Here is a 24,432-nt window from a genome sequence, read left to right as displayed (position 1 = left end):
TGTGGTGTAGAAAGATAATAAACTCTCATCCCCATGATGATGATTGAAGCGACTGCATGGTAAAGGATTCAGGCTATGGTAGAAGCAGCTGCATGGTAATGGCTTCAGGCAAGAGTGAGGGAGCCTCCCCCAACCCAACAAGGGTCAATTTAGTGACCAATCAGGATTACAGATGTGACCACATGACATGGACTACATTTCCCAGGATACCTTAACTAAATTTACCATGATGCATTCCCTTAAGGGGACAGCTCACAATTCCTAACTAACTGTCCCAAAGCCCATTAACTCTAAACTGTCTGGACAGCACATCTGCGGTAGGGGGACCACAGCTGGAGAACATTTTAGACAGAATAGAACTAAAATAAGAATTTCTGGAATCCAAGATGAAAGAAAGAATGAAATATTGCTGAATTGAAAGTGAATGTATTGTTAAATGCAGGTTAGGCTTAAATTCAAAACTCACACACTCTGTTTTGGCATTTGATTGTCCTCAATCAAAGTGTTGTTTCCATTTAATGGGCCAACACGGCTTTCTTTATAGCAGTTTAGTTCAATTTCATCTGGTGACATTGTATTCCCTTTTCTCTTTTTTAAATTACTTTTTACATTTTCAATTCTGTTTCACTATTTAAAACATTGTACAAGAAACTTCTTAGTCATTTCTTAAATTGCTGGTTTATAAAAGCCTTTAATGAAAGGAAAATATGTTTGGAATAACCTTGCCATAACCTTATTATTCACTCTACGCTTCAATATAAATCCATACTCCCTAATACAGAAAGTTACCCAGGGTACCAGGGACTGTTAAGCTATTTAGAGTTAACCTTCCTACAATCTGTTACCCACAGGTTATGTTGGATTGCAATTAACAAAATTCCCACCCTGTATCAACACAACCTGTGAAGAATTCCAGAGTTGCCCTGTTGTATATCTCAGCCAATTTCTTAATGCCTTCAAGAAATTTATCTGCTGCGGGGTAGAAATGTATCTGCTGCAAGGTAGCTGAGCAAACACAGTGCCTCCAGCAGTGGTCTTATTCACAGGAAACAATGTTTGAACAGTAGGAGAAAGAATCTGGATAAAGGAAATCAATTTACCTCTCCCAATCACAACAACTGGGTCATTTAGCTCTGACTACATAAAGAGATTTCCTCTATGGTGTTATTGTCCCCAACTTCAGCTGGTATGAAAGGAACTCAGTAGTGCCTCCATATTGTTTTGTTATTTGTGAATGTGTTAGTTTCCCTGACTTGCACAGATTTTTCTTGACAGATTTTTCCTCTGGTCCTGGCACCTAATGGTGATATTCACGCCTAGATCTGTATGACTCACCATTATCCTGGATTTAGGGAGGTGAAGGTGTCTTCATAATAAATGCATTTAACCATACAATTTTTATTTAACCTGTATCTTTTGCTTATTTCAATTCACTTTATAGTGCATCTTTTTTCTGTATGTATCCAGAGTTGAGTGTCACAAATGAAGGCAAGTTTTCAGAAGTCGTTCTTGCTGACACAGGCATGATTATTAGCACAGGTAGTCCTCGATTTCCAACAGTTCTTTTAGTGACTGTTGAAGGTCACAATAGCCTCAAAAAAAGTGACTTATGACTGATGTTGACACTTACAACCGTTGCAACATTCCCATGGTCACGTGATCAAAATTCGGATGCTTGGTAACTGGTTCGTATTTATGACAGTTGCAGTGTCCCTGGGTCAGGTTTTTTGACCTTCTGACAAGCAAACTCAACGGAGAAGCAAGATGCACTTAACAGCCATGTTATTATCTTAATGACTGCAGTGATTCACTTAACAACTGTGGCAAGAGAGGTCATAAAACGGGGCAAAACTCAATAAATGTCTCGCTTAGTAAAAAAAAAATTGGGTTCAGTTGTGGTGGTAAATTGAGGACTAATCTGCAGACATTCAATTCAGCATCCTCCCTCCCTCCCTCCCTCCCTTCCTTCCTTCCTTCCTTCCCTCCCCCCCTCCCTCCCCCCCTCCCTCCTTCCTTCCTTCCGTTTGAGCTTATGGATGGGGAAAAATGAGATCTCAGAAGCTTCCAGGTGAGTGAAGTGTTTCAGATTTATACCCTGATAGACTTCCTCTCAGTATCCTAAGAATTATTGTTTCTTTGCTCTTAAAACATCCCAAAATGAAACACATAGAACAAGCAAATAAAATCTTAGAAAGCAGGATTAAATACCTGTGATTATTTACATAGCTTCATCCATATATAAAGGATTCATTACAAACTATAATGAAGAGAGAGAATTTAATTGGCTTTCACAGACATCTTAAAGCGCATTAAAGAAAAATTTCCTTTAGTTTGGGACACAAAGCCACCATGAAGCAGGAGCATCAACGCTGCATTTCTGGTAAGTGGATACCATCTTGTGTCAATGAGAATATTTCTGCTTGCACATTTCAACACTTAAAGGACTTTGAAAAAATGAACAGCATGGTGGCCTCGTAACCATGAGGCTATAAGTTCAATCCTAGGTAGCAGCAGATGTTTCTCTCTCTGGGTGCAAAGAGAAAATGTCTGCTGCAAACTTTACAGAGGCACCAGGAAGGGCATCCAGCCAGTAAATGCTCAGCTCCATTCATTTGCCACTCCTCCACTCCAATGCAAGGGATTAGAGGCAGGCGTAGGATACACCAGGTTTAACAACTAGTTCGATGATCACGCGATTCGTACACACGTGCACAGCACTCGAGTAACACAGCTGAGAAGCGGCAATCCGCTGTGCTGCACTAATCAGCTGAGACAATACAGGTAGGTAAAGCGTAGGGGTGGATGGGTAGGCCCACATGATAGTCACAGCGAACTGGTTTGCTGCCAGCTGATTTTCAGAGGAAGGGGTTCGGCTGAACTGGTCCAAACCGGTAGAATCCCACTGCTGATTACAGGGTGTCCTGTCTCATGCACAGAGGTGGATTTGTAGCTGTGCATATGCAGATAGATAAATTCCACAAAACATCCGTAACGAAGTACATTTATTGGTACATCAGGTATCTTCATAACTCACATTTGTGATGAAGTTTTTCTATAATGACCAATCCTTTGTATATCAGCCTTGCAGGTAAAAGATGGTTATCTCCTAACCTATCTCGTAGCGGTAGAAAAGCTGCTATCAGTTCATGAGTCCAGGCAACAATGAGGAAACCCCCCAACCCACCGAGGGTCAATTCGGTGACCAATCAGGATTACAGATGTGGCCACGTGACATGAACTACATTTCCCAGGATACCTTTAACTACATTTACCATGATGCATTTCTTTAAGGGGACAGCTCATAATTCCTAAGTAACTATCCAATTCTCACCCTCAGAGAGCGGCAGAATGGCTTTCCAGGTCAGGCAACCCTAGTGCAGGAACTGAGGTGAGAGCTTATTTAAGCTGATGAAAAGCTTGATCACACCGGGTAGTGGCTTCATAGAGGGATTTTAACAAAACTCCAAAATTTGTAATCAAAATAGGATGAAATCCTGCCACCCCACTCCACGCCAACCCTAAGTTTCCTCTTCCCCTTTTATAGCCGGGACTGAAGCCAGGGGTGGGATTCTACAGGTTCGCACCTATTCTCTAGAACCGGTTGTTAACATTCTAAGCAGTTCAGAGAACTGGTTGTTAGAAGAAATTACTGGCCTAATCCTGTAAGGAAGGCAGGAAGGAAACATTCTGGTGTTGCTTACAGAAACTGTCTCTCCGTTAACCCTTATTACATTCTTGGCAGGACTAGACTTCCTGTCTCCAGAGCTTCTCTGGAGTTTTTTTCCCCTCCTTTGCTTGCGTGGAGTGACCATTCAAAGTTACAGTGGCACTGAAAAAAGTGACTTATGACCATTTTTCACACTTACAACTGTTGCAGCATCCCCACAGTCATGAGAGGCCAGGCGAGGAGATGTGAGTGATGTTGAGTTGGCCATACCCAGCCAGTCACATGACCACCAAGCCACGCCCACCAACTAAGCCACGCACACAGAATCGGTTGTTAAAAAATTTGAATCCCACCCGACTGAAACATTCTTTAAAGTTTAGTTAATTGTTTCAGTTCCTGCCTGAGCAGCAAGAAAGGCTGCTCTTTCTCCATCTTCCCTCCATTTTCCTCCTCTGATCCATGCCCTCCTTGCTGATTTCTTTCTAACTGTTCCACCCACTCCTTCAAGCTTGTAGTAGAAAGCTTGAATCATATATGCTGTTCAATCAGTGCTTCCTATTTCTTGGTTTCTGTGACTCTAATGGCCTGATCTTCTTTCCAGGATGGTGGTTGGCCAGGCAATGTTAGATTTCCAGAGGTGAGTCAATAAACTGGGGATGGGTGGGTGTCTTGCTCCCCTTTCCCAAAATGCTGGGAGGTTCTGGGGTGACTTTCTGGATGCTTATGGACCACCTGAAATAATTGTTTGCACTTGAGCGTAGACAGAAGCACAATGTAAGCACTTCAACAAGCAATCATTTCCACCGATGAGCATTTTTTTATCCTAGGCATTGACTACAAGAGTCATCCGAGGTACAATATTTATTTCAAAAGTCTCTTCTGTAGTGAAATTTGAGAGGAATCTCTTGCTTTTCAGAATCTCAGGGAACACCTTTCCCAGTCTTTCTTGGAAATTTATTCATTTAATGTATACGCTGTTGATTTCAATGTTGATTGACTCTGGGTGGGCCATGATTCAATAGCTAAATCTGCACAAAGTACTTAACTGGTCCCATTAAATTTGGCAGTTGCATTTGTACATGCATAAAGTTCAGCTACATTTAATTTTTGTTTGTCTTTTGTATCATAATATGTTGTGTCAGCTCATGCTACTTTAACCAGGTTATTGGGTTTGACCTCTGTTTATTAAATTTGATTATCAGATGCTCAAGCTGAGTTATAGGGATATGCATGCATTAGAGTGCTTCTGAGTCAGCATAATTTGGAGAAAACCTATTCAAAAGAAGTTGTGATGGTGTGTATCTTTGGTACACTTTAGGTGTTTTGTGTATAATTTTCTCTGTGTGCAGTTTGCAAATGATGGCCTGTGGTTGGCTGACAATCTGAATGATTTGCAGTGAATATTTGAAATAATGTCTGATAAAACAGGAAACATTAATCAGAAAGTTAATGTACCAAAGACCTGGTGAGTTATATTTGACAAGGTGTATAGAATGAAGAACTGCAAGTGATGATGAAAATTAGAGCAATGAAAAATTATATTATAATAATATAATTATAACATAAGTTATGTTAACAATAAAATGGCAGCCCAGAAGAAGTTTCCAAGTAGAAACAAAAGTGTTTTTTCCTTTTATCAAAGCAGTCAATTTAACCATCTCTGCTAACTCCATTAGCTTTTGCAAGCCATTCATCCATTGTGGGGATCGAAGTGTCCTTCCATTTCTGCACATAAAGTAATATTGCTGCCATCAACATATATAACATCAAAGTTCCAAAAAATATTTAAATTAATCTTTTCCATTAAATCCAAAAGAAAAGTTTCTATCAGCCAAAATATCTCACAGGGTTGTTATTGGGAAGGGGAAGGAAGAGGGAACACTGTGTACCACTGAGAACGCTGGTACAGGGGGGAATTGGTGTTTGTAATGCCTGAATGGAAAGCCAAGTTGCTTCAATTAAAATATCCATGCATTTTCCCTTCTGCGTCCATAGTGATTAAAACTGGTTCATTTTCTTGCCCTGATATGGATTAGGTTCTTTCTCAGTCCTTGAAATGCCAAATCCATATTTCTGCTTGGGCACCCACTCCGTTGGGAAAAAGAAGGTCTACATGTGTATGAAGATGGCAAAATAGAAATGTGGTAACTTACATCTTTGCATCAGATGTTGCAATAATTTGTGCACTTACATCGTGGCACCTATAACTCCATTTTAATACCTTTTTGGTTTTATGGATGCCATTCTCTGTAAGCTAACATTGTTTAGTATATCACTTTGAAGACACAGAACGTCAGATAAGGGAAATTTAGATGCTTAGGCCTTGGCTAAAACAATAGAGTGGGGGAAAAATAAATAGGCTTTCTTATAAATATTTGGAGGAAAATGTACTGAGAATGTAGGATATGATCCTTTTATTGCCAAAAGACTGAAAAGGAAGGGATGTTGTTTATGGCTGAATGAAGCAGGAGATATTTCACAAGAAGAGTTCTCCACTCTTCTACTCGTTGTAGAATACCTTATGCCACCAGACTTGAAATTCTAAAACTAGAAAACCTTGAATTACTCCGTCTTCGGTCTGACTTAAGCATGGTATATAAAATCATACATTGCAATGTCCTACCTGTCAATGAATACTTCAGCTTCAACCATAACAACACAAGAGCACACAATAGATACAAACTCAAAGTAAACCGCACCAAACTTGATTGCAGGAAATACGACTTCAGCAATAGAGTGGTCAATGTCTGGAATACTCTACCCGACTCTGTAGTCTCTTCCCCAAACCCCAAAAACTTTAACCTTAGACTGTCTACTATTGACCTCACCCCTTTCCTAAGAGGTCTGTAGGGGGCGTGCATAAGCGCACCAACGTGCCTACCGTCCCTGTCCTATTGCTTCTCTTATTCTTTTATTTTTCTTATATGTACCCATTTCATGTATTCACAACTATGTATACACTTATACTTATTATCTTGTAAACAATTGGCAAATCAAATAAATAAAATAAATAAATAAATAAATATTTGTCTACAAGGATCTCTGAGGTTTCACTGAATCTTTCTCCCTTCTAGATCCCAGCCTGACCAAGCCTTTCATCCAGATTTTAAATGCAGAAAATCATCTATACTTCCCCGTACAGTGTGAGGGGACAGAACCTCATCTTACATTTGCTCTTATGAACTCAAGGTAGAAGATAGGTTACATAGCTGAAAAGCCAGGGGAAAAGAAAGTGGTTTTTCTTCTCAGATCCCTGAGGTTGAAAGAGGCAGAACATTATACCTGCCAGTACCACCAGGAAAGCAGCCCCTTTGTCTGGTCAGTGCCAAGTGACCCGCTGGAGTTGCCTTTGAGAGATAAGTCATCAAAACAGCATATTTCCTGTTCTCCTTTTGCCCCATCTGGGATGGACTGAATTTCTGGGAGATCTCGAACTGGGGCAGAACTTCTAGTAATGGGTATCATATAGATTTGAAGTCATAAACATTAGGCCAATAGGTGACCATTGATAGGCAAGTATCTGTCTTGGGACCATTGAATGTTTCAGGGGAGACAGGGAAAGAGAAAGATTGATTGAATGAATGAGTGAATGAATGAATGAATGAATGAATTCTTTATTGGTTAAATGTGATTAGACACACAAGGAATTTGTCTTGGTGCATATGCTCTCAGTGTACATAAAAAGAAAAGATACATTCATCAAGAATCATATGGTACAATGAAGGCTGACAGAGAGGCAAGAAGAGACAGATCATTCTTGTTTTAATAGGTTATTGTTGAGGTAATTCCCCATTAGAAGAATGAGCACACACAGGGAGACGTAGTGAAGAATAATGCACCAACAGCACGCATTTACACTGAATAGTAAAATGTAGGTTTTTACTTCCAGTAAAAATGGTTAAGCAAAGTTCAACAAACAGCCCAAGTCATTCACGGTTAAAGCAGTCAGTTTTCAGTCCAGGGATAATCCAAAATCAAGGTCCAGTATCATAAACAGTTCAGTAAAAGACTCACATCAAATCCAAGAATAACGACGATCAGCAACAATCAATAGGGAAATGTAGGAACGGCAACACTCTCAGCAACAACAGAACAACCCAGGTTTCTGGCTCCATCTTATGGCCGTTTGAGGAACCATACCCAATTACAATTTTAGCATTCCCTTAAAGAGGCAGTATTAAAATGTCTATCCTAGTTTATATATTTTCCAACCCAACTGTTAGGTGACTTACATTCCCAACATTCTCCCCTTTGGGTAGGACAATAAATACAACCTTACATTCTAAGTCCATAATCCTCACAGCAAGCCTTATGCTTTACAGAGCCTTGGGCTTTTGTACAATGATCTGCAATGTTATTTTCTGACATACAGTATTCCAGCTTAATCATCTTACTTTGCACACATTGTCTCACATTTAAATATCTTAAATCTGTGTGTTTTGATCTTGTCTTAACAGCAAGATTGGAAGCCATCTGTATTGCTGATTGGTTGTCTTCATAAACAACAATAGAATCTGTTACATCAATTCCCATATCAATCAATAGTTGCTTATAATAAACTAAATCTATACATAATAAACATGAGAATTCAGCCTCCATTGTTGACACACTTAGATGTTTCTGTCGAATAGACCTCCATCCAATCAATACCTTTCCTAATAATACTACAGTACCTGACGAAGATTTACATGTATTCACGTCTGTAGCGAAACTTGCATCAGCATATGCAGTTAAACTCAGTTCATCCTTAGGCTCCAAATATAATGCATAATGCACTGTTTGTTTCAGATATTTTAACACACGCTTAGCAGCTTGCTAGTGCCTTTCAGTTGGCTCAGCATTAAACCTAGCTAATTGGTTAACATTGAATGCTATATCTGGCCTTGACCAATTACTGAGATAAGATAAGCTACCAATCAAAGACTGATAAATGTTCTTATCAAAAATAGGACTTTGAATATCACTGTGGCTAAACTCCTGGCTCATCAGTGTTTTAGCCGGTTTACAAAGTTCCATTTAAAAAGTTTTCAGTAATTGGTTAATTTTATCTGCCTGCGAGATTTTGTGTCCTCCCCTAGTTCTATCTATCTTTAAACCAAGATATTGTTTAATTTCTCCTAATTGTTTTATTTTAAATTTCTTCTCTAACAGTGATATTATTTTAGTAGCTTTTTGTTCAGTTTTGGTGATTAATGCTATGTCATCAGTAAACAATAGCAACAATGACACTACACCATTACTTTCCTTTTTAAACAAACATGGATCAGCCATGCCAGCTACAAAACCTATCGTAGTTAATTCCTTAACTATACATTGGTTCCACTCATATCCTGATTGCTTCAAGCCATAAAGACTCTTTTTCAATCTCCAGCAATCAGTTGTATTATCATCTTTTATACCTAATGGTTTCTTCAAATAAATAGTGTGTTGCAACGGTGCATGCAAATATGCCATCTCTACATCCAAATGATTTACAATGTATTTTTCCTTAGCTACCCACACTAAAGCTGCCCTTAATGTAGTAGCTTTCAGACTAGGTGCAAACACCTCATCGTAGTCATTTGCTGTCTGATTGAACCCTTGTGCTAACTAACCTGGCTTTATGGGTAACAGTCCAATCCACACATGTCTTAAGTTTATAAATCCATTTACATCCTATGGCATGTTCACCTGGTGGTAACCTGACATTTTCATATACCTCCAGTTTTTGTAGGGATTTCAGTTCCTTATCCATAGCTTCTTGCCAAGCAGCTTGATCCTTAGCAGGATACAGTTTCAGTTCATTATAGTTACTAGGAACTGTATTCACTTGGCATACAATACTAGCCTGATATCTATCAGGTGGTCGTTTTACTCGGGTTGAACGTCTTGGTAATACAGGGCTGACTGGTGGACTCTCCTGTGCTACCTGCTCCTGCTCTTCTACCTCCTCCTGTGCCTGTTCTCCTACTTCCTCCTGTGCCTGTTCTTCCTCTTTAATGGCTATTCATGGTTTACTTAATTCATTTTTAGGGACTATTTGGGTATCAATAGTAATATCACTGCAGGATTCCTGTTCCAGTTTATCCCACTCAATGTGCTCAAGAAATTTTGCACTAGTGCTACAATAAACATGAGCTGTGCCTTGATCCCAGAATCTAAACAATCTATGGCTGGCCTCGTAACCTACAAAAAATAATTTTTTAGCTCTATGTTGCCCTTTCAGTCTTACTTGTGAGGGAATATGCACCCATGCTGGAGCTCCAAATGTGTGTAGGTAACTTAAATTTGGTTTTCTGCCATGTCAATGAGTGAATCGCAATTCACCAGTTGTTGTGTTAACTACATTGTTTAACACATGGTTACTACACATTATGGCTTCCCCCCACAGTGTTTCAGGCAAACCTGAATCAGATAACATAGTGCGAGCCATGGCTTGTAATGTTTGCCCTCTTCGTTCTACAAATGAGTTATGTTGTGGTTTGTAAGGTGCAGAATGTTTATGCTCGACACCAGCCAATTTCAACATAGTTTGGAATCTCTTGTTAATAAACTCAGTCTCGTTATCAGTAACTAAAGTAATTACTTTACTCATTTTTCTCTCAGCAAATCTTAGCCAGTTAAAGAGATGTTGGAATGTTTCTGTTTTGTTTTTCATGAGATAGCAGAAACCGTACCTTGAGTAATGGTCCATTATACTCAAAACATAGCAGGCACCTCCCAAACTGGGTTTCTTAGGACCAATTATGTCAGCAAAAACAACCTCTAAAGGTTCTTTGGTCTTAAACCCATTAAGTCTGTTTGCTGGAATAACCTTGCTTTTCTCCTGACTACAGGCATTACAGTTTAAATACTTGCTACAGGGTTTTAATTTTATTCCCTCTGACAATTCAACAGTTTGTTTGAGCATTTTGAAATTAATGTGCCCCAGACGTCTATGCAATAAATGTATGCATTCGTCATGTGGCTTAACATTGTTATAAACCGAGTTAGCCATCTTCAACTGGTCATCATGTATCACAAATAAATCGTTCTCTAAATTAACAGTAACACTTTTACCCTCTTTCTCTATTATACAGTTATCTCCCCTAAAGGTTACTACATAACCAATATTAACTAAAGCCCTTATTGATAACAAATTAAATTTCAGTTTAGGTACATATAACATAGTTAAATGCTTGTTTATACATGAACAATATGCAGTACCTTCACCAGACACTTTCATCTTTCATAAATAAGAATGAGGGCTGTCTTTCTCCAGACTCTATTGCCATTACCTGCTGAACCAATGATAAACCCATCAACTTCAACATACTAAGCATAGTTAGGTTTAACTTTGCTTAATTATCCTTAGAACTAATAACAAAGATCTTGAACCACCCCTTTGTGGAAGGGAGGGTCTGATAAACATCTTCAAGGCTGATGTGAGGATTGTGAAAAACAGAGATAAAATTGCTAAGATCTGGTCTGAGTTGGATTTTGAGGATATAGACCAAACCTATTTCCAATTTCTTGCCTCCAGTCAATGAGACAGAATGTCCCATATTTTGAATGATTGCATAATCCCTCCATCCAGAAATCTCTAGTGGAACATTTTCCAGAGGTAGAGACTGGTGCTCAGCCACGAGAGGGCAGGAGTGGTCAGCTTGGAGGGTTAAGTGAGCATATTGCCCAAAGCAGAAGTATGCTTTGGGCAATCACCACGATGGCTGCCTTGACAGCTTTCTTCTTCTCCAAGTAGATTTCTCCAATGATGGTTTCTTTAGTCAAAAGATGCCCACTTCCCAAATAGCACATGGAGACAATGTCTCCTCAATTCCCCTTTGGCCCCCTTATAATTTACTTTTGATTGTTCCTGTGGGCATACCTTCAAGCAAAATATTGATTTTCAGTCACTCTTTTTTTCCCCTAATTGTGTTTCTTGAACCTGGAGGTTCAAATATATTAATAAAATCCAACCTGTTGCTAAGGAATATTGCTTTGTTTGGCTGCATTGCTAAAATCATAGGATATAGAGCCTGGCTGGCCTCAAGGCAGTTATTTGTGGTTACTTTCCAGTGTATTGAGATCTTACAGAAGATAGGATGGAAATTGAAAACAGATAAAGACACCTGAGGTTATAGATCTTTTTGCAGAGTTAATGGTGGATGGAATTCTATTTCTGCCTACTCTTCTCTACTGTATATTTGACCCTTGTTTTTATTCCTTAAATGTATTCCAATATTCAAGGATTTTCAACATTCATAATGATGATTTTTCATATGCATCTCCTACCAATTTGGATTGTCCCCTTCACGTTAGCGTTCTCTTCATCTTTGCAAAGAATTCTTATGGCTGTGATTTGAATTGAATTCTGATTCACAGAATTCCAGAGTTGAAAAATTCCACTGGACACCAAGCACTTGCTCTGTGCTGAAATCAGGTTGTTTGCAGGGACTGGTCAAAACAGGAAAGAGGAGGAAGATGCAATAATGCTACTAAAGCCCTACTCCTTTCTGTGTATTCGCAATTCTGACGCACACACACACAAAGGAGCTGGGCTTCCATTGCATTAGGCAACCACCATCTTCCCTTTTTCGACACCCCAGACAAGAAATGAACAAGTTTTGACATCCTGTGAGATATCCCTTCATGGGATTTGAGAAGTTCTACTTCGTACTTTTCTTTTCATGGCTGAACAATCTCACAGTCTTGTTTTCCCCTTCATCCCTGCATGTACTGCACTTCTTCATGCTCTCTGAGTTTCCATTTCCTGGATTTATAGGTAGTCCTCAACTTACAACCACAATTGGGACTGGAATTTCTTTCTTTAAGGCCATAAGTCAAGTCAGACCAGTTTTTAATGGCCATTATGACAGCCATTAATGATCACCCATGGCCAGTAATGCCACAGTCATAAATGCAAATCCATTCTTCTAAATTGGGTTTTTTGCCATCCCCCCACAAAAGGTTTCAAATCATGACCACAGGAGAACAGGATCCTGGAAATTGTCATATATGCGTGCTGGTTACTAAGCATCCCAATTGTGATCATGTGACCATGAGGGTGTATGGCAATCATAAGTGCAATAAATGATTGTGAGTGTGAGGATTGGCGTTTTTTCAGCCCTATCGCAACTCTGAATAGTTACTAAACAAATGATTGCAAGTCGAGGATTAGCTGAATTTTATCTGGTTATTAGATTTTAGCCTACCTACTGTATAGGATTTCTAAGGAATATTTTCAGACGTGCAAGATTGGTGTAATTCCTGCAAGGCAGCCTAGTGAAGAAACACAAAGAAGAGGGCTAGCTCTGTCTTTATGATTGACAGAATCTTGCAAGACTGTAAAGTATTTCTCCACCCCTCCCCCTTTCCCTTTTCTCTCTGGCAAACTAGGGAGGGTCCCTTTTGAAACGTTTCCCCATGTTCCACCCCTTTCCTGAGGGCTGAGACATCTTTTAAATGCCAGCTTTTTCTCCTGTCCCTCAAGGTCACTCTCTTGCTGACTTGCTCTGCCTAAAAACAGCTGACCAACACTGGTGGGTGGACTCATTGCTTCACCAGCATCCCACAAACTGTCTGTCATCCATGGGATTATTTTTTAGGTTGTGTCTAATATGTGAGACTGCTAGAACTGTGCAAATAAGGAGCTAGAGTACATAAGGGCAGGGGTGGGATTCAAATTTTTAACAACCGGTTCTGTGCGCATGGCTTAGGTGGTGGGCGTGGCTTGGTGGTGATGTGACTGGGTGGACATGGCTTGGTGGTCATGTTATTGGCTGGGTGTGGCCAACTCAACATCACTCACATCGAGGCACGCATCTCCTTGCCTGGCCTCTCATGACTGTGAGGATGCTGCAACAGTCGTAAGTGTGAAAAATGGTTATAAGTCACTTTTTTCAGTACCATTGTAACTTTGAATGGTCACTCCACACAAGCAAAGTACCAGCAAAGAAAGGAAAAAAAACCTCCAGAGATGTTCCTGAGACAGGAAGTCTAGTCCTGCCAAGAATGTAATAAGGGTTAACGGGGAGGCAGTTTCTGTAAGCAACACCAGAATGTTTCCTTCTTGCCATCCTTACAGGATTAGGCCAGTAATTTCTTCTAACAACCAGTTCTCTGAACTGCTTAGAATGTTAACAACCGGTTCTAGAGAATAGGTGCGAACTGGTAGAATCCCACCCGTGCACAAGGAGTTCCTGTAATTCTTGATTAGCATATTGTGAGACACAGATCAAGCATTATATGGCAAAACCCCAGTGCCTGATCATATTTGTTCTCAGAAAGCTAAAGTGGACACAGAGGGAAATCACAAGTAATTGGAACAAAAGAGGGAAGGTGTTCATAGCAGCCAAAAAAGACCCTTAGGAGTTCAGAAGGCCTCAGTCCTTGCTTCATAACTGTCACCACAGATGCTACAAAAGTGGCATGCAGCAAGGTGAAAATACTACTGCAACACTGAATTAGGTAAATCTAAAGCATCCTTAGCTACGGATGGAAGAGAACAAATCTATGTCATGAGGACGTGTCCTTCAAGGCAAATTCAAATTTACTTAAGGCAATTGTGTACAAGTCCTCTTTGTCTTCCATTAACTTTCCCTGTCTCAGTTACTTTATTTAAAAATGTTTATAATAAGGGATTTTCTTGTCTTCTCTCTGTTACGAACTAAGCAAACTCGTTCATCAATAACCCTACTAGTTTTACTTCAGCAGCAGGCTCGTAATCCTGCACTTCTGATTGGCCCGCGGATAAGTGAATCGTGATTGGCTCTGTTGTTGCTCTGTTCTGAAGTCACTATTAAAGAGTTGAGTCACTATCCGATGCCTCGTCTCCGTTATTGCGCCCACTCCTCCAGATCTAACACTGGTGACGAAGATGGGATACGGAGACGATAGAGCTGACTGAGCAATCGCCGAGCACCGAACAGAGCACGTGGCTAAGAATGCGCCAACAACGGCAAGATGACCAGCGGCGCCATACCACCCGCTCCATTTGACCTGGCTAACGAAGACTGGGACTTGTATATAGACAGGTTCCAGATGTTCCTGGAGACCAACAATCTGAAAGACGCTGCGCCTGGCAAGAAACGAGCGGTCTTCCTGACCCATTGCGGGCCTGCCGTTTTTAAAATGGCTAAGGCACTTGTTAAACAAGCGGAAGTTAAGACAATGGATTGGGATAACCTCGCTCCTATCCTTCGGGCCCATTATGCACCCGCGGTGCCAACACTCATCAGGAGACACGAGTTTTACCAGAGGGACCAACGGAAAAACGAAAGTGTTGGAGACTTCATCGCTGACCTCCAGAACCTGGGTGGACTCTGTGGTTTTTCAAACCTCGAGGAAGCCATGAGAGACCGAATAGTTCTGGGATTAGATGACCACACAACACAGAGCAAGATCATGGCTAAAGGGGACATCAACCTTGCAGATGTCATCGCCGACGCTACTGCAGCAGAAGCAACCAGGAAGTTGGCCGCTCGAATGCGCCGCACCAACGCACCGCTCCGCCAACTCGCCAGTGATACTACGCCTTTTTCCGAGAGGCACTCAACAACGGCTCACCATGAAGACCTCGAATCCTCGTCTGATAGTGAGGAAGAGGAGGTCAACCGACTCAGGTCAGAGCGCGACCAGCGAGACCAGAGGAGCCAGAAACCTTCGTGTCAATGCGCCAGTTGCGGGGCCAATCCCCCGCGATCTGACTGCAAATTCCTTGACGCACTCTGCCGTTCCTGTGGAAAGAGGGGCCACATCGCAAAGGTCTGCAGAAGCAAGCGAGGGTCAAGTCCAATCCGAAGAACAACGGGCAGCCCACCTGTAAATCGGGACCGCCTGAATCACCAATGGAACCACTATCACTACAGAAATCGAGCGCCTGCTGCGTCAGCTAGGCGAGAAGAGGCGCATCAAACCATTACCATTGGTCACGCATCATCCTTGGATGCAAGAAAGATCCGAGTGAAAGTCGCCATTGAGAATTGTCCATGCGTAATGGAAGTAGACTCGGGATCGTCCCTATCAATGGTCTCATGGAAAACCTTCAAACAGCTGATCCCTGACATCCGTCGCCAGGACCTCAGCACCCAAAAAATCATATTAAGGGACTACCAGGGAAACAGGATTCCCGTTGCCAGTTCCCGTCACGTCCAGGTGTCCTTCAAGGACCACACCGCAGCTCTGCCTATTACCATCATCGATCAAGACCGGCCCAGCTTGTTGGGGTTACAGTGGTTCGCTCCACTGGGGATCGAACTAGCTGGCATTCACCAGACCGGAAGCAGCGACTGGGAAGCGGCCCTCGTCCAGGAGTTCCAGGACGTGTTCACCGAGAAGCTAGGCAAGTACAAGGGATCCCCCATATTGTTTAGCCTCAGCCCCGTTGTTGCGCCCATCCGCCTTAAGTCTCGTTGAGTGCCCTTCGCACTCAAGCCAAAGATTGATGAACAATTGGACAAATTAATAGCCCAGGGGGTGTTGGAACCGATCGATCACGCCCGTTGGGAAACCCCGATTGTAACACCCATAAAGCCTGATGGATCGATAAGAATTTGTGGGGATTACCGGGCCACCCTAAATCACGCGCTTCAGCAGAGTGCTTACCCGGTACCTGTGGTCCAACATCTTCTTCATTCCCTGAGCGGCGGAAAAATATTTGAAAAATTGGACCTAGCCCAGGCATACCAGCAACTACCCGTAGATGCAGAGACTGCTGAGGCCCAGACTATAGTCACACACAGAGGTGCGTTTAAATGTAATAGACTCCAGTTCGGAGTGAGTGTAGCACCAGGCATTTTCCAAAGCCTGATGGAGAGACTGCTACAAGGCATAAAAGGAGTCGTGCCTTATTTTGATGACGTATTGATAGCTGCCCCCACTAGAGGCGTATTAGAGAAATGACTCAGAACAGTTCTCCAGAAATTCAAAAACGCCTGGTTTGAAAGTAAAAAAAAGACAAGTGTCAACTTTGTACTGAGAGGGTTGAATTCCTGGGGTACCTTCTTGACAAAAAGGAATCCATCCTACTGAAAAAAAAGTAACTGCAATAGGAAAAACTTCCGGTTTGTCGGCCGCGAGCGGCAGGGATTTGCGAAGCTGCGCGATCCCTGCCGCTAGCCGCTTCTGGGGCTCCGACCCAGGCGGGTGCGGAGCTAGGCTGCCCTGCAGGGGCAGCTGAAGGTAGGGGGGATCCGGAGAGGGGTTTGGGGGTGTTGCAGACCCCCTCCCCGGCCGGTAGAACCCCCTTTTCCCAGGACGGTGCAGCGGCGGTCCGTAATGGCCGCCACAAAGAAGCTGGCAGCCGGGTAAGAATGCGCAGGAGGAAGTGGAGAAAGTGCTTGAGAGGAGAAAGTTTTTCTTGGCTCCTAGGACTCTAAGACATATTTAATAAAATTCCTGAAAAGTATGACTTTCTGAATAATACCTGCCAGAAGAGGAAAAAAGCGGCTGTTTGATGGTGCTGAAAGGATAGCTTTCCCTCTTTTCCTACGGAATAAATAACTGGATATTAAGAAACCTATTTTTTTTAGGTGAAAATTGGTTTTTAAGCGATGAGTGGGAAGAGAGAGGATTAAAAAGAAAATATTTGTATGCTAAGACTTTGTTGGAGCAGATGCCTTAAGGATTTGAAGACTAGAAGATATTGCAATAAGATTTTAAACAGATTTGGACTTTCTTTCTCTTTGATTGATATTACCACAGAAGGAGAAAGTGAGAACTCTGCCTTGGTTTGGACTGACTGATAACTTTGGGACTGTTTTATTTTTTTATTTTCTTTTGAATATTCTGGTTGTTGTAAGAAGAAAGAAGGGAAAAGAAAAGAAAAGATTTATAATGGCTCTTTCTGTTGAGGAACTAAGAAAAGAATATGAACAAGCAAAAAAAAAATGGTAAAGATGGTGTGGAAGAAGCTTTCCTTTTTTTTAGAAATGGCGCTTACTAACTATCAACAAACATTACAACAGATGAAGACAGCAGAGGAACAAGAAAGAAAGGAAGGAGCCATTTTTAATGAATGTCAGAATTTGATCAAGAAAGAAGGAAGAGAGAAAAGAAGAAAATTAAAGGACTTAAGATCTAAAAAAACATTTAAGAAAGGGAAAAATAAGGTGCAAAACCAATATGATGATAGTAAACAAAAGGGAAAAGGAATACGACAGAGAAGGGAAGCCGGTAAGGCAGAGGTTAGAAGAAGGGGGGTAGAAAGGTTTGTGGGGAGAAGAAAGAAAGGGAAAAGGTGGAGAAAAGCTACAATGTTTTGAAATTAAATGGAAAAAAGAATTTTTTTATGGATAATGGATAAAGTATAATTTTTTTTAAAAAAATTTTTTTTGCAAGGTACATAAGATGAGATGGTAGTATTGTAATGGTTTAAGAGTTGATAAGAGATTAAAATGTTAAAATGTTTAAAAATGATTGGCTTTAAAATTTAATAATAGGGGAGGTTTAGAATACTGTTTTAATTAAAGAGTTTAATAAGATTATGGTATTGATGTTATTATAAAATTTTTATTATAGTATCTTTTTTTAATATTTGGACTTATTGTCTAATTATGTACTTAATTATTTTGGATGTATTAGTTAGATAGAATGTACCAAGCAAAATCGGATTGGGTATTGGATATTATTTTAAAGATTAATTTGACTAACTTAGGGGGGAGATAGAAAGGCATCATACTCTGATTAATGATTTCAGGAGAAACTTATTTTCTTCTTTTTTATAAGGAATGAGACAAAGGGATGATAAAAAATGGACAAAAGATACAAATATAATGATTCAAACTAAGATGATTAATTAAGATAGAATTAAGAAGGGTGAAATATGTGGAGAAGTTAATATAGAAGGTTTAGAATGGTAAATAAAATAAGTAATGATATGTAAGATGAGCATGAATATAATTGAAGTCCATGAAGAGAGAGACACCTGGGTCCAAGTTACTTTCCAAAAAGATTTTTTTTATGTTTTGTGTGTTGTGTGTATATGTCTTTTTTGGGGGGGAGAATTAGTAAAAACTTGTAGAAATATAGAATGAGAATAATGGTAACTAAGTCAGAAAGAAATAGATGAAATAATAATAATGATATTGAATAAGAGTAAAGAGAAGTAAAGAGAAATTGAATAAGAGGTTTTGGTATGTTATATGGAAATGGTTTAAAACAGAATCATAATTTATCTGACTTGTTAAATTTACAATGAAAAAAGGTTTAAACATGTAATGAATAATGATAATTTGTGTGTTTTAAAAATTAATAAAACTTGTTTAAAAAAAAAAAAAAAAGTAACTGCAATAAAGAACGCCCCAAGACCCAGGAATAAAACAGACCTCCAAGCCTTCCTGGGACTCATTAACTTTTATAACATCTTCTTGCCCCAGAAGGCGACTGTAGCTGAGCCCCTACATAGACTACTCGACAAGAAGGCTTCCTGGGTCTGGGGACATCGGGAAGAACGAACATTCCAGCAAGTAAAAGATCTCTTAACCTCAGATGCTGTATTAATGCAGTATAACGAGACTTTGCCTTTAACTGTCACCTGCGACGCTTCACCGTTTGGGGTGGGAGCCATCTTAAGCCATGTCCTACCAAACGGCAATGAGGCACCTATTGCTTTCTTTTCACAAACTTTATCAAAGACTGAAAGAAACTATAGCCAACACGATAAAGAGGCTCTCGCTATTGTATCCGCTATTAAACGTTTCCATGAATATGTATACGGAAGACCGTTTACCATAATAACCGATCACAAGCCATTGCTTGGCATTTTAGCGGAGACAAACCAACTCCCCACATCTTATCACCCAGAATGACCCGTTGGTCAGAGTTTCTAGCCGCATACGATTATCAACTGCAACACCGCCCGGGGAAAGCCATTCCCCACGCTGACGCCTTGAGTCGTTCTCCGCTACCGGAAGGCATAGACGATCCAGCTCCAACTCTAACTGCACTCCAAATTGAAACTCTCCCTGCACCACCCCTGACTGCACGAGACATCGCCGCGGAAACAAAAAAGGATCCTGTATTCGCTCGAATCCTCAGGTGGGTGGAACGAGGTTGGCCTGACAACGAACCCAACGACACCTTCGCGCCTTTCAAACACCGACAGACAGAACTGTTCTCCCAGAAGGGCTGCATCTTGTGGGGAGACAGAGTCATCATCCCAGAAAAATTACAACATACAGTTCTAAAACTGTTGCACGATGGTCATCCAGGCATCGTGCAAATGAAGGCATTGGCAAGAAGTTACGCGTGGTGGCAAGGTATCGATAAACAGATAGAAGCCTGGGTGGCCACATGCAACAAGTGCCAGGAAATCCGCGCTGCCCCACCGAAGGCACCTCCCAACTGAATGGGACCCACCTCGTGGTCCCTGGTCCCGCATCCACATTGACTTTGCGGGACCCACCAAGGGACACACTTTTCTCATCACAGTGGATGCCTATTCCAACTGGCTCGAGGTCCACAAAATGAAGAGCACCACCACAGAAGCCGTTGTTAAAAAATTAAATAGACTATTCGCTACGCACGGATTGCCTGACATTTTAGTCTCTGATAATGGTCCCCAATTCACTGCCCTAGCATTTGAACAGTACCTAGCCGACCAGGGCATCCGCCATGCCTTAACTTCGTCGGCTCACCCTGCGGCCAATGGCAGGGCTGAGTGAATGGTCCAATTCATAAAAAAGACCTTGCACAAGATGGAACATGGAGACATTGACGACAAAGTAACCAGAATGCTTCTCCTCCAACACATCACCCCGCACAGCATCACAAACAGAACCCCGGCCGAACTCCTGATGGGCCGGAAACTTCGCTCACACCTCGATTGCCTACACCCAACCTACACGCCAGAAAAACCTTGCGGTTCCAGCAGCAAGTGTCGTAGCGTTCAAGGTAGGCGACTTAGTCTTTGCGAAAAACTTTTCGGGTGACCCATTGTGGGTCCCCGCTACTATAACTCAACTTACGGACCCTAGATCTTACCGTCTACAAACTAGTGATGGGAAATTATGGAAGCGCCACATAGACCAACTTCGTTCCCGATTGGTACCTAACCCTATCTCAACCCCTGAATCTCAAACTGGGGGGGGAGGGAAATCGAGGGGGCCGAAATAGAAATAGCAGATGACCCAATAATTAAAGCCCAGCAGTCTGCACAACCAACCATGGGATACTCACCTTCCGGAGGAGGACCGAGCCGGGTGATTGCCTCGCCGCAAAGCAGCCCGGCCATAGAAGCAAGTCCTGGGAACCCGGATAACAGCAGAGAGGACAGCCCTGAGTCACCGAGCGGAGTAGTGGAACCGTCTTCACCACCCAGTTCTACAAACAGCACAACCGGAGCCAGCGCCAGAGTAGAAACCGGTGGAACAGCGAAAATCGAACAGACAGGTGAAACAGCCTGCCTACTTGCGAGAATACGTCACCCCACCCCTCAGACGGAACCTAGGGGGGAGGGGTGTTACGAACTAAGCAAACTCGTTCATCAATAACCCTACTAGTTTTACTTCAGCAGCAGGCTCGTAATCCTGCACTTCTGATTGGCCCGCGGATAAGCAAATCGTGATTGGCCGCCTCTGGCTGACCTGATTGGCTGACAGCAGGCCGTCTCTGATTGGACGCTTTTGGAGCGGTTAATTCAATTTCATTGGTTGTTGTTGACAGCAGCCAGCTCTATAAAAGAGCTGCTGCTGCCCAAGTTGTTGCTCTGTTCTGAAGTCACTATTAAAGAGTTGAGTCACTATCCGATGCCTCGTCTCCGTTATTGCGCCCACTCCTCCAGATCTAACACTCTCCATTTTAAAATCCCTCCTATTTAACTGGCCAAAAGAGTTTGTCTATCAAATCTCAGTACCATCATCTCTGTAAGAAGCAGATGTTGCTGAATCACCATGCAAAACCCACAACTGGTGTATCTATGAGAAACAATGCTCGAAAGTTTATTTCAGCAATATCTAAAAAGCATCAAGTTTCCCTGCCTAATTTATCCATTAATCAGGACATAACATATTTATATTCTCCTAGAAAATCATACCAGGACATGATGACTTAACTGGCAGAGCTATAATATACAGAATAGCTAATGAGAAGAAGGATTTAATTTTACAAAAATAATTTACTGCACCTTATAAACATTGTAGAAGAGTCATGTTAGTCTATAGGCCATTGTTTTTTGGACCTGATACAGAAACTCAGAGAAACCAGGGCTGTTTGAAATGAAAAATATAATGCAAATGTATTGGCTTTACAGGTATTATTATTATTAACTCATACGTATGGGTACGCATGGCTGTGATCCTTTTCCTGCTTGTCTTGTCACTACTGGTCAGGGTATGGTACAAAAGAAGAAGAAAAAGTAAGTGGAGATGATCTTGTAATAAACATGGTTACAGAGAAGTGGATAAATAGTGTGAGAAGCTCCCCCTGCTAGAAGAATGAAATATTTTTGAGGAATATTTTAAAAAGGCAGAATATTATATTTCCTTAAAGGAGAAATGGAGAAACATGTTCTTGAGGCAGAAAGCAGCACTCATTTCTTAATATCCCAATAGCAGATATCAACACTTAAGAGATAAGGAGCTTATTGAAAGAGGAAGACAAGTATCTAGATAGCTCTATTCATAACCAAAGCAAATACTGAAGGCAGAAATCCATTCAAGATATTTTGAAACTCCCTGCAGCAAAGTCTGAACAAAGACAGAATGGTAGGATTAGAAGCAGCCCCTCACCCAAGATTCAACACAGGATGAAAGTCATTAGGCACAGTAGAGATTGCCCAACACCCTTTTAGAACACAAGCCCCTTCATTGCATGACCCCCAGAGCAGTCCAAACTTCACCTGGGTGCTCAGATAAACAATAAGCCAGAGGTTGACCAAATTAACTCAGACAAGCACCTAGGATTTGCATTTCCTCTTTTGCCTGTAGAGCCAGCCATGACCCCTACATAACCCCTGCATGATCCCATAGGAATCTGACAACAGCCAGTAGAATATTAAAGGACATGTTCTTGCACAGGAACAGGAAGCTCAAATACAAAGCCCAAAGAAGGTATAAAAATCCCCCCACTCTCAACTCCATTTTCTCAGCTGCACCAGAACCATAAACACTAGCAGTTCTATTCATCATTAAACCATGCTTCCAATCAGCCTCCATGTTTCCAGTGTCTTTCTTCCAGCTTGCAACTGAACCAGATGGAAAGTTCTTCCAATAGTATTCTCAATACTGTAGAATACTAACTATGGCCTATAAGCCTCACATAATGACTGCATTGCCTTCATTTTCACAGAGCAGCATTAAAAAAGCTTCTCATAAAAGATATTGGGCAATGGTATCAGAGAGAGAAGCAAAGCACATTTTTAGACACTGTGGATTAAAGAGAAACTTGAAGTTTGCTAGCAATAGGTGACAAAATTAGAAAATTTTGAAAATTGACCCAGGAGGATTTTTATAACCCAAGAGAAAAGGCTTGTATAACTCTTTGATTTCCCTAATTGCACAGTGAAAGAGAATTAAGTAAAAACAAAGGAGGATATGAACATAGTCTGGCTTAAAGATGTTAAATATTTTCCCCCCACAGAAAGTATCTATAAAATCTATAAATCTGTGAAAGAATCATAGAAAGGATCTGGTCCAGAGATCGCAGGAGATTTGTGCTCTTAGAGGGAGTTTAGTACTTGGGAGACTGACATCAACCTTGCAAATCTCAAAGTACAAAGCCCCCACTGTCTCTTTTTACCACCTGATAAGTTAGGATGGATCCTTGCTAAGCTTCTTTCTTGACCCATTGTCCAGTTGCAGGCTCCCCCTCCTTTTATCTGCTCGTTCCCTAGGCAGCATCTCTTTCCTTTGCAAGCTCAGTCCCACCCACCATTACATCATCTCATGTGGTCGTATTGCAATAGAGAAGGAAAGTACACTTTCTAAGCCTTTCTTCTTCTTTCTAGTCTTCTGATGTTGAAGAACATCCGGATGAAGTCTCCTATGCTATTTTGAATCACCAGCCACAGAAAACCCAACAGGCAACCAATCCTAAGCAAACCTCTGAACCTTGTTTATATGCATCAGTGGTCAAAAATACAGGTTTTCAGCCATATACTGTATGTCATAAGATCTTGGGGGGACTCCTGAGATGAATACAAGCAAGAATAGCTTATTTTTATTTTCCCATCAATCTGTAATTATAGATGTCAAATGTAAGGACCAGATTACCGTCCCTGTCCTATGGTTTTTTTTTATTTTTCTAATATGTATCCATTTCATTTATTCATAACTATGTTTATACTTACACCTATTATCTTGTAAGCGATTGACAAATCAAATAAATAAATAAGTAAAATAAAATAAATTATAGTTGGGGCTCCAGAAATGAGGTCATCAGAATGGTCTTCAGGGTTTCCGCTTTGATAGCCTTCGGTGGCGGCAGGGATTTGCAACCGCGCGATCCCTGCTGCGTTCGCCGCCAAGGTTCCCCCGATCCATTTGGATCTGGGGGACATAGCTGCCCCGTAGAGGCAGCTGAAGATAGGGGGGATCCGGAAAGGAGTTTGGGGGTGTCGCAAACCCCCTCCCCAGCCGGCTAAACTCCCTTTTCCCGAGGCGGAGGAACGGCGGTCAGTAATGGCCACCACGAAGAAAGCTGCAGCCGGGTAAGCAAGTGCAGGAGGGAGAAAGCTGGAGAAAGTGAAAGGTGCTTTTAACCGGGACAAGACGGGAGAAAGTGATTTGGAACCTTGAAAGCTATTAAGGATATATTGTTCCTTGTGAGAGCCATAAGCTGCGAATACCCTAAAGGGGAAAGTTTTTTTT

General features: G+C 41.4%; 1 protein-coding gene across 1 annotated transcript; it reads left to right on the top strand.

Annotated features, from left to right (window-relative positions):
• Window positions 1–2,349: 2,349 nt before the first annotated feature.
• Window positions 2,350–23,831, top strand: KIR2DL4 (killer cell immunoglobulin like receptor, two Ig domains and long cytoplasmic tail 4). The gene is given in 5 exon segments (XM_087947451.1): window positions 2,350–2,380; window positions 6,742–7,027; window positions 11,876–11,942; window positions 17,853–17,882; window positions 23,571–23,831. Coding segments are annotated over 5 exon segments (603 nt in total). The 3' UTR covers window positions 23,760–23,831.
• Window positions 23,832–24,432: the final 601 nt, after the last annotated feature.

This window comes from Notechis scutatus, chromosome Z (genome assembly GCF_049901735.1).
Source record: "Notechis scutatus isolate UNSWTSFEM ecotype Mainland chromosome Z, rNotScu1.2, whole genome shotgun sequence".
Taxonomy (NCBI): domain Eukaryota; kingdom Metazoa; phylum Chordata; class Lepidosauria; order Squamata; family Elapidae; genus Notechis; species Notechis scutatus.
Note: the sequence above shows the minus strand (reverse complement) of the source record. Positions and strands in the feature narration are given on the sequence as shown.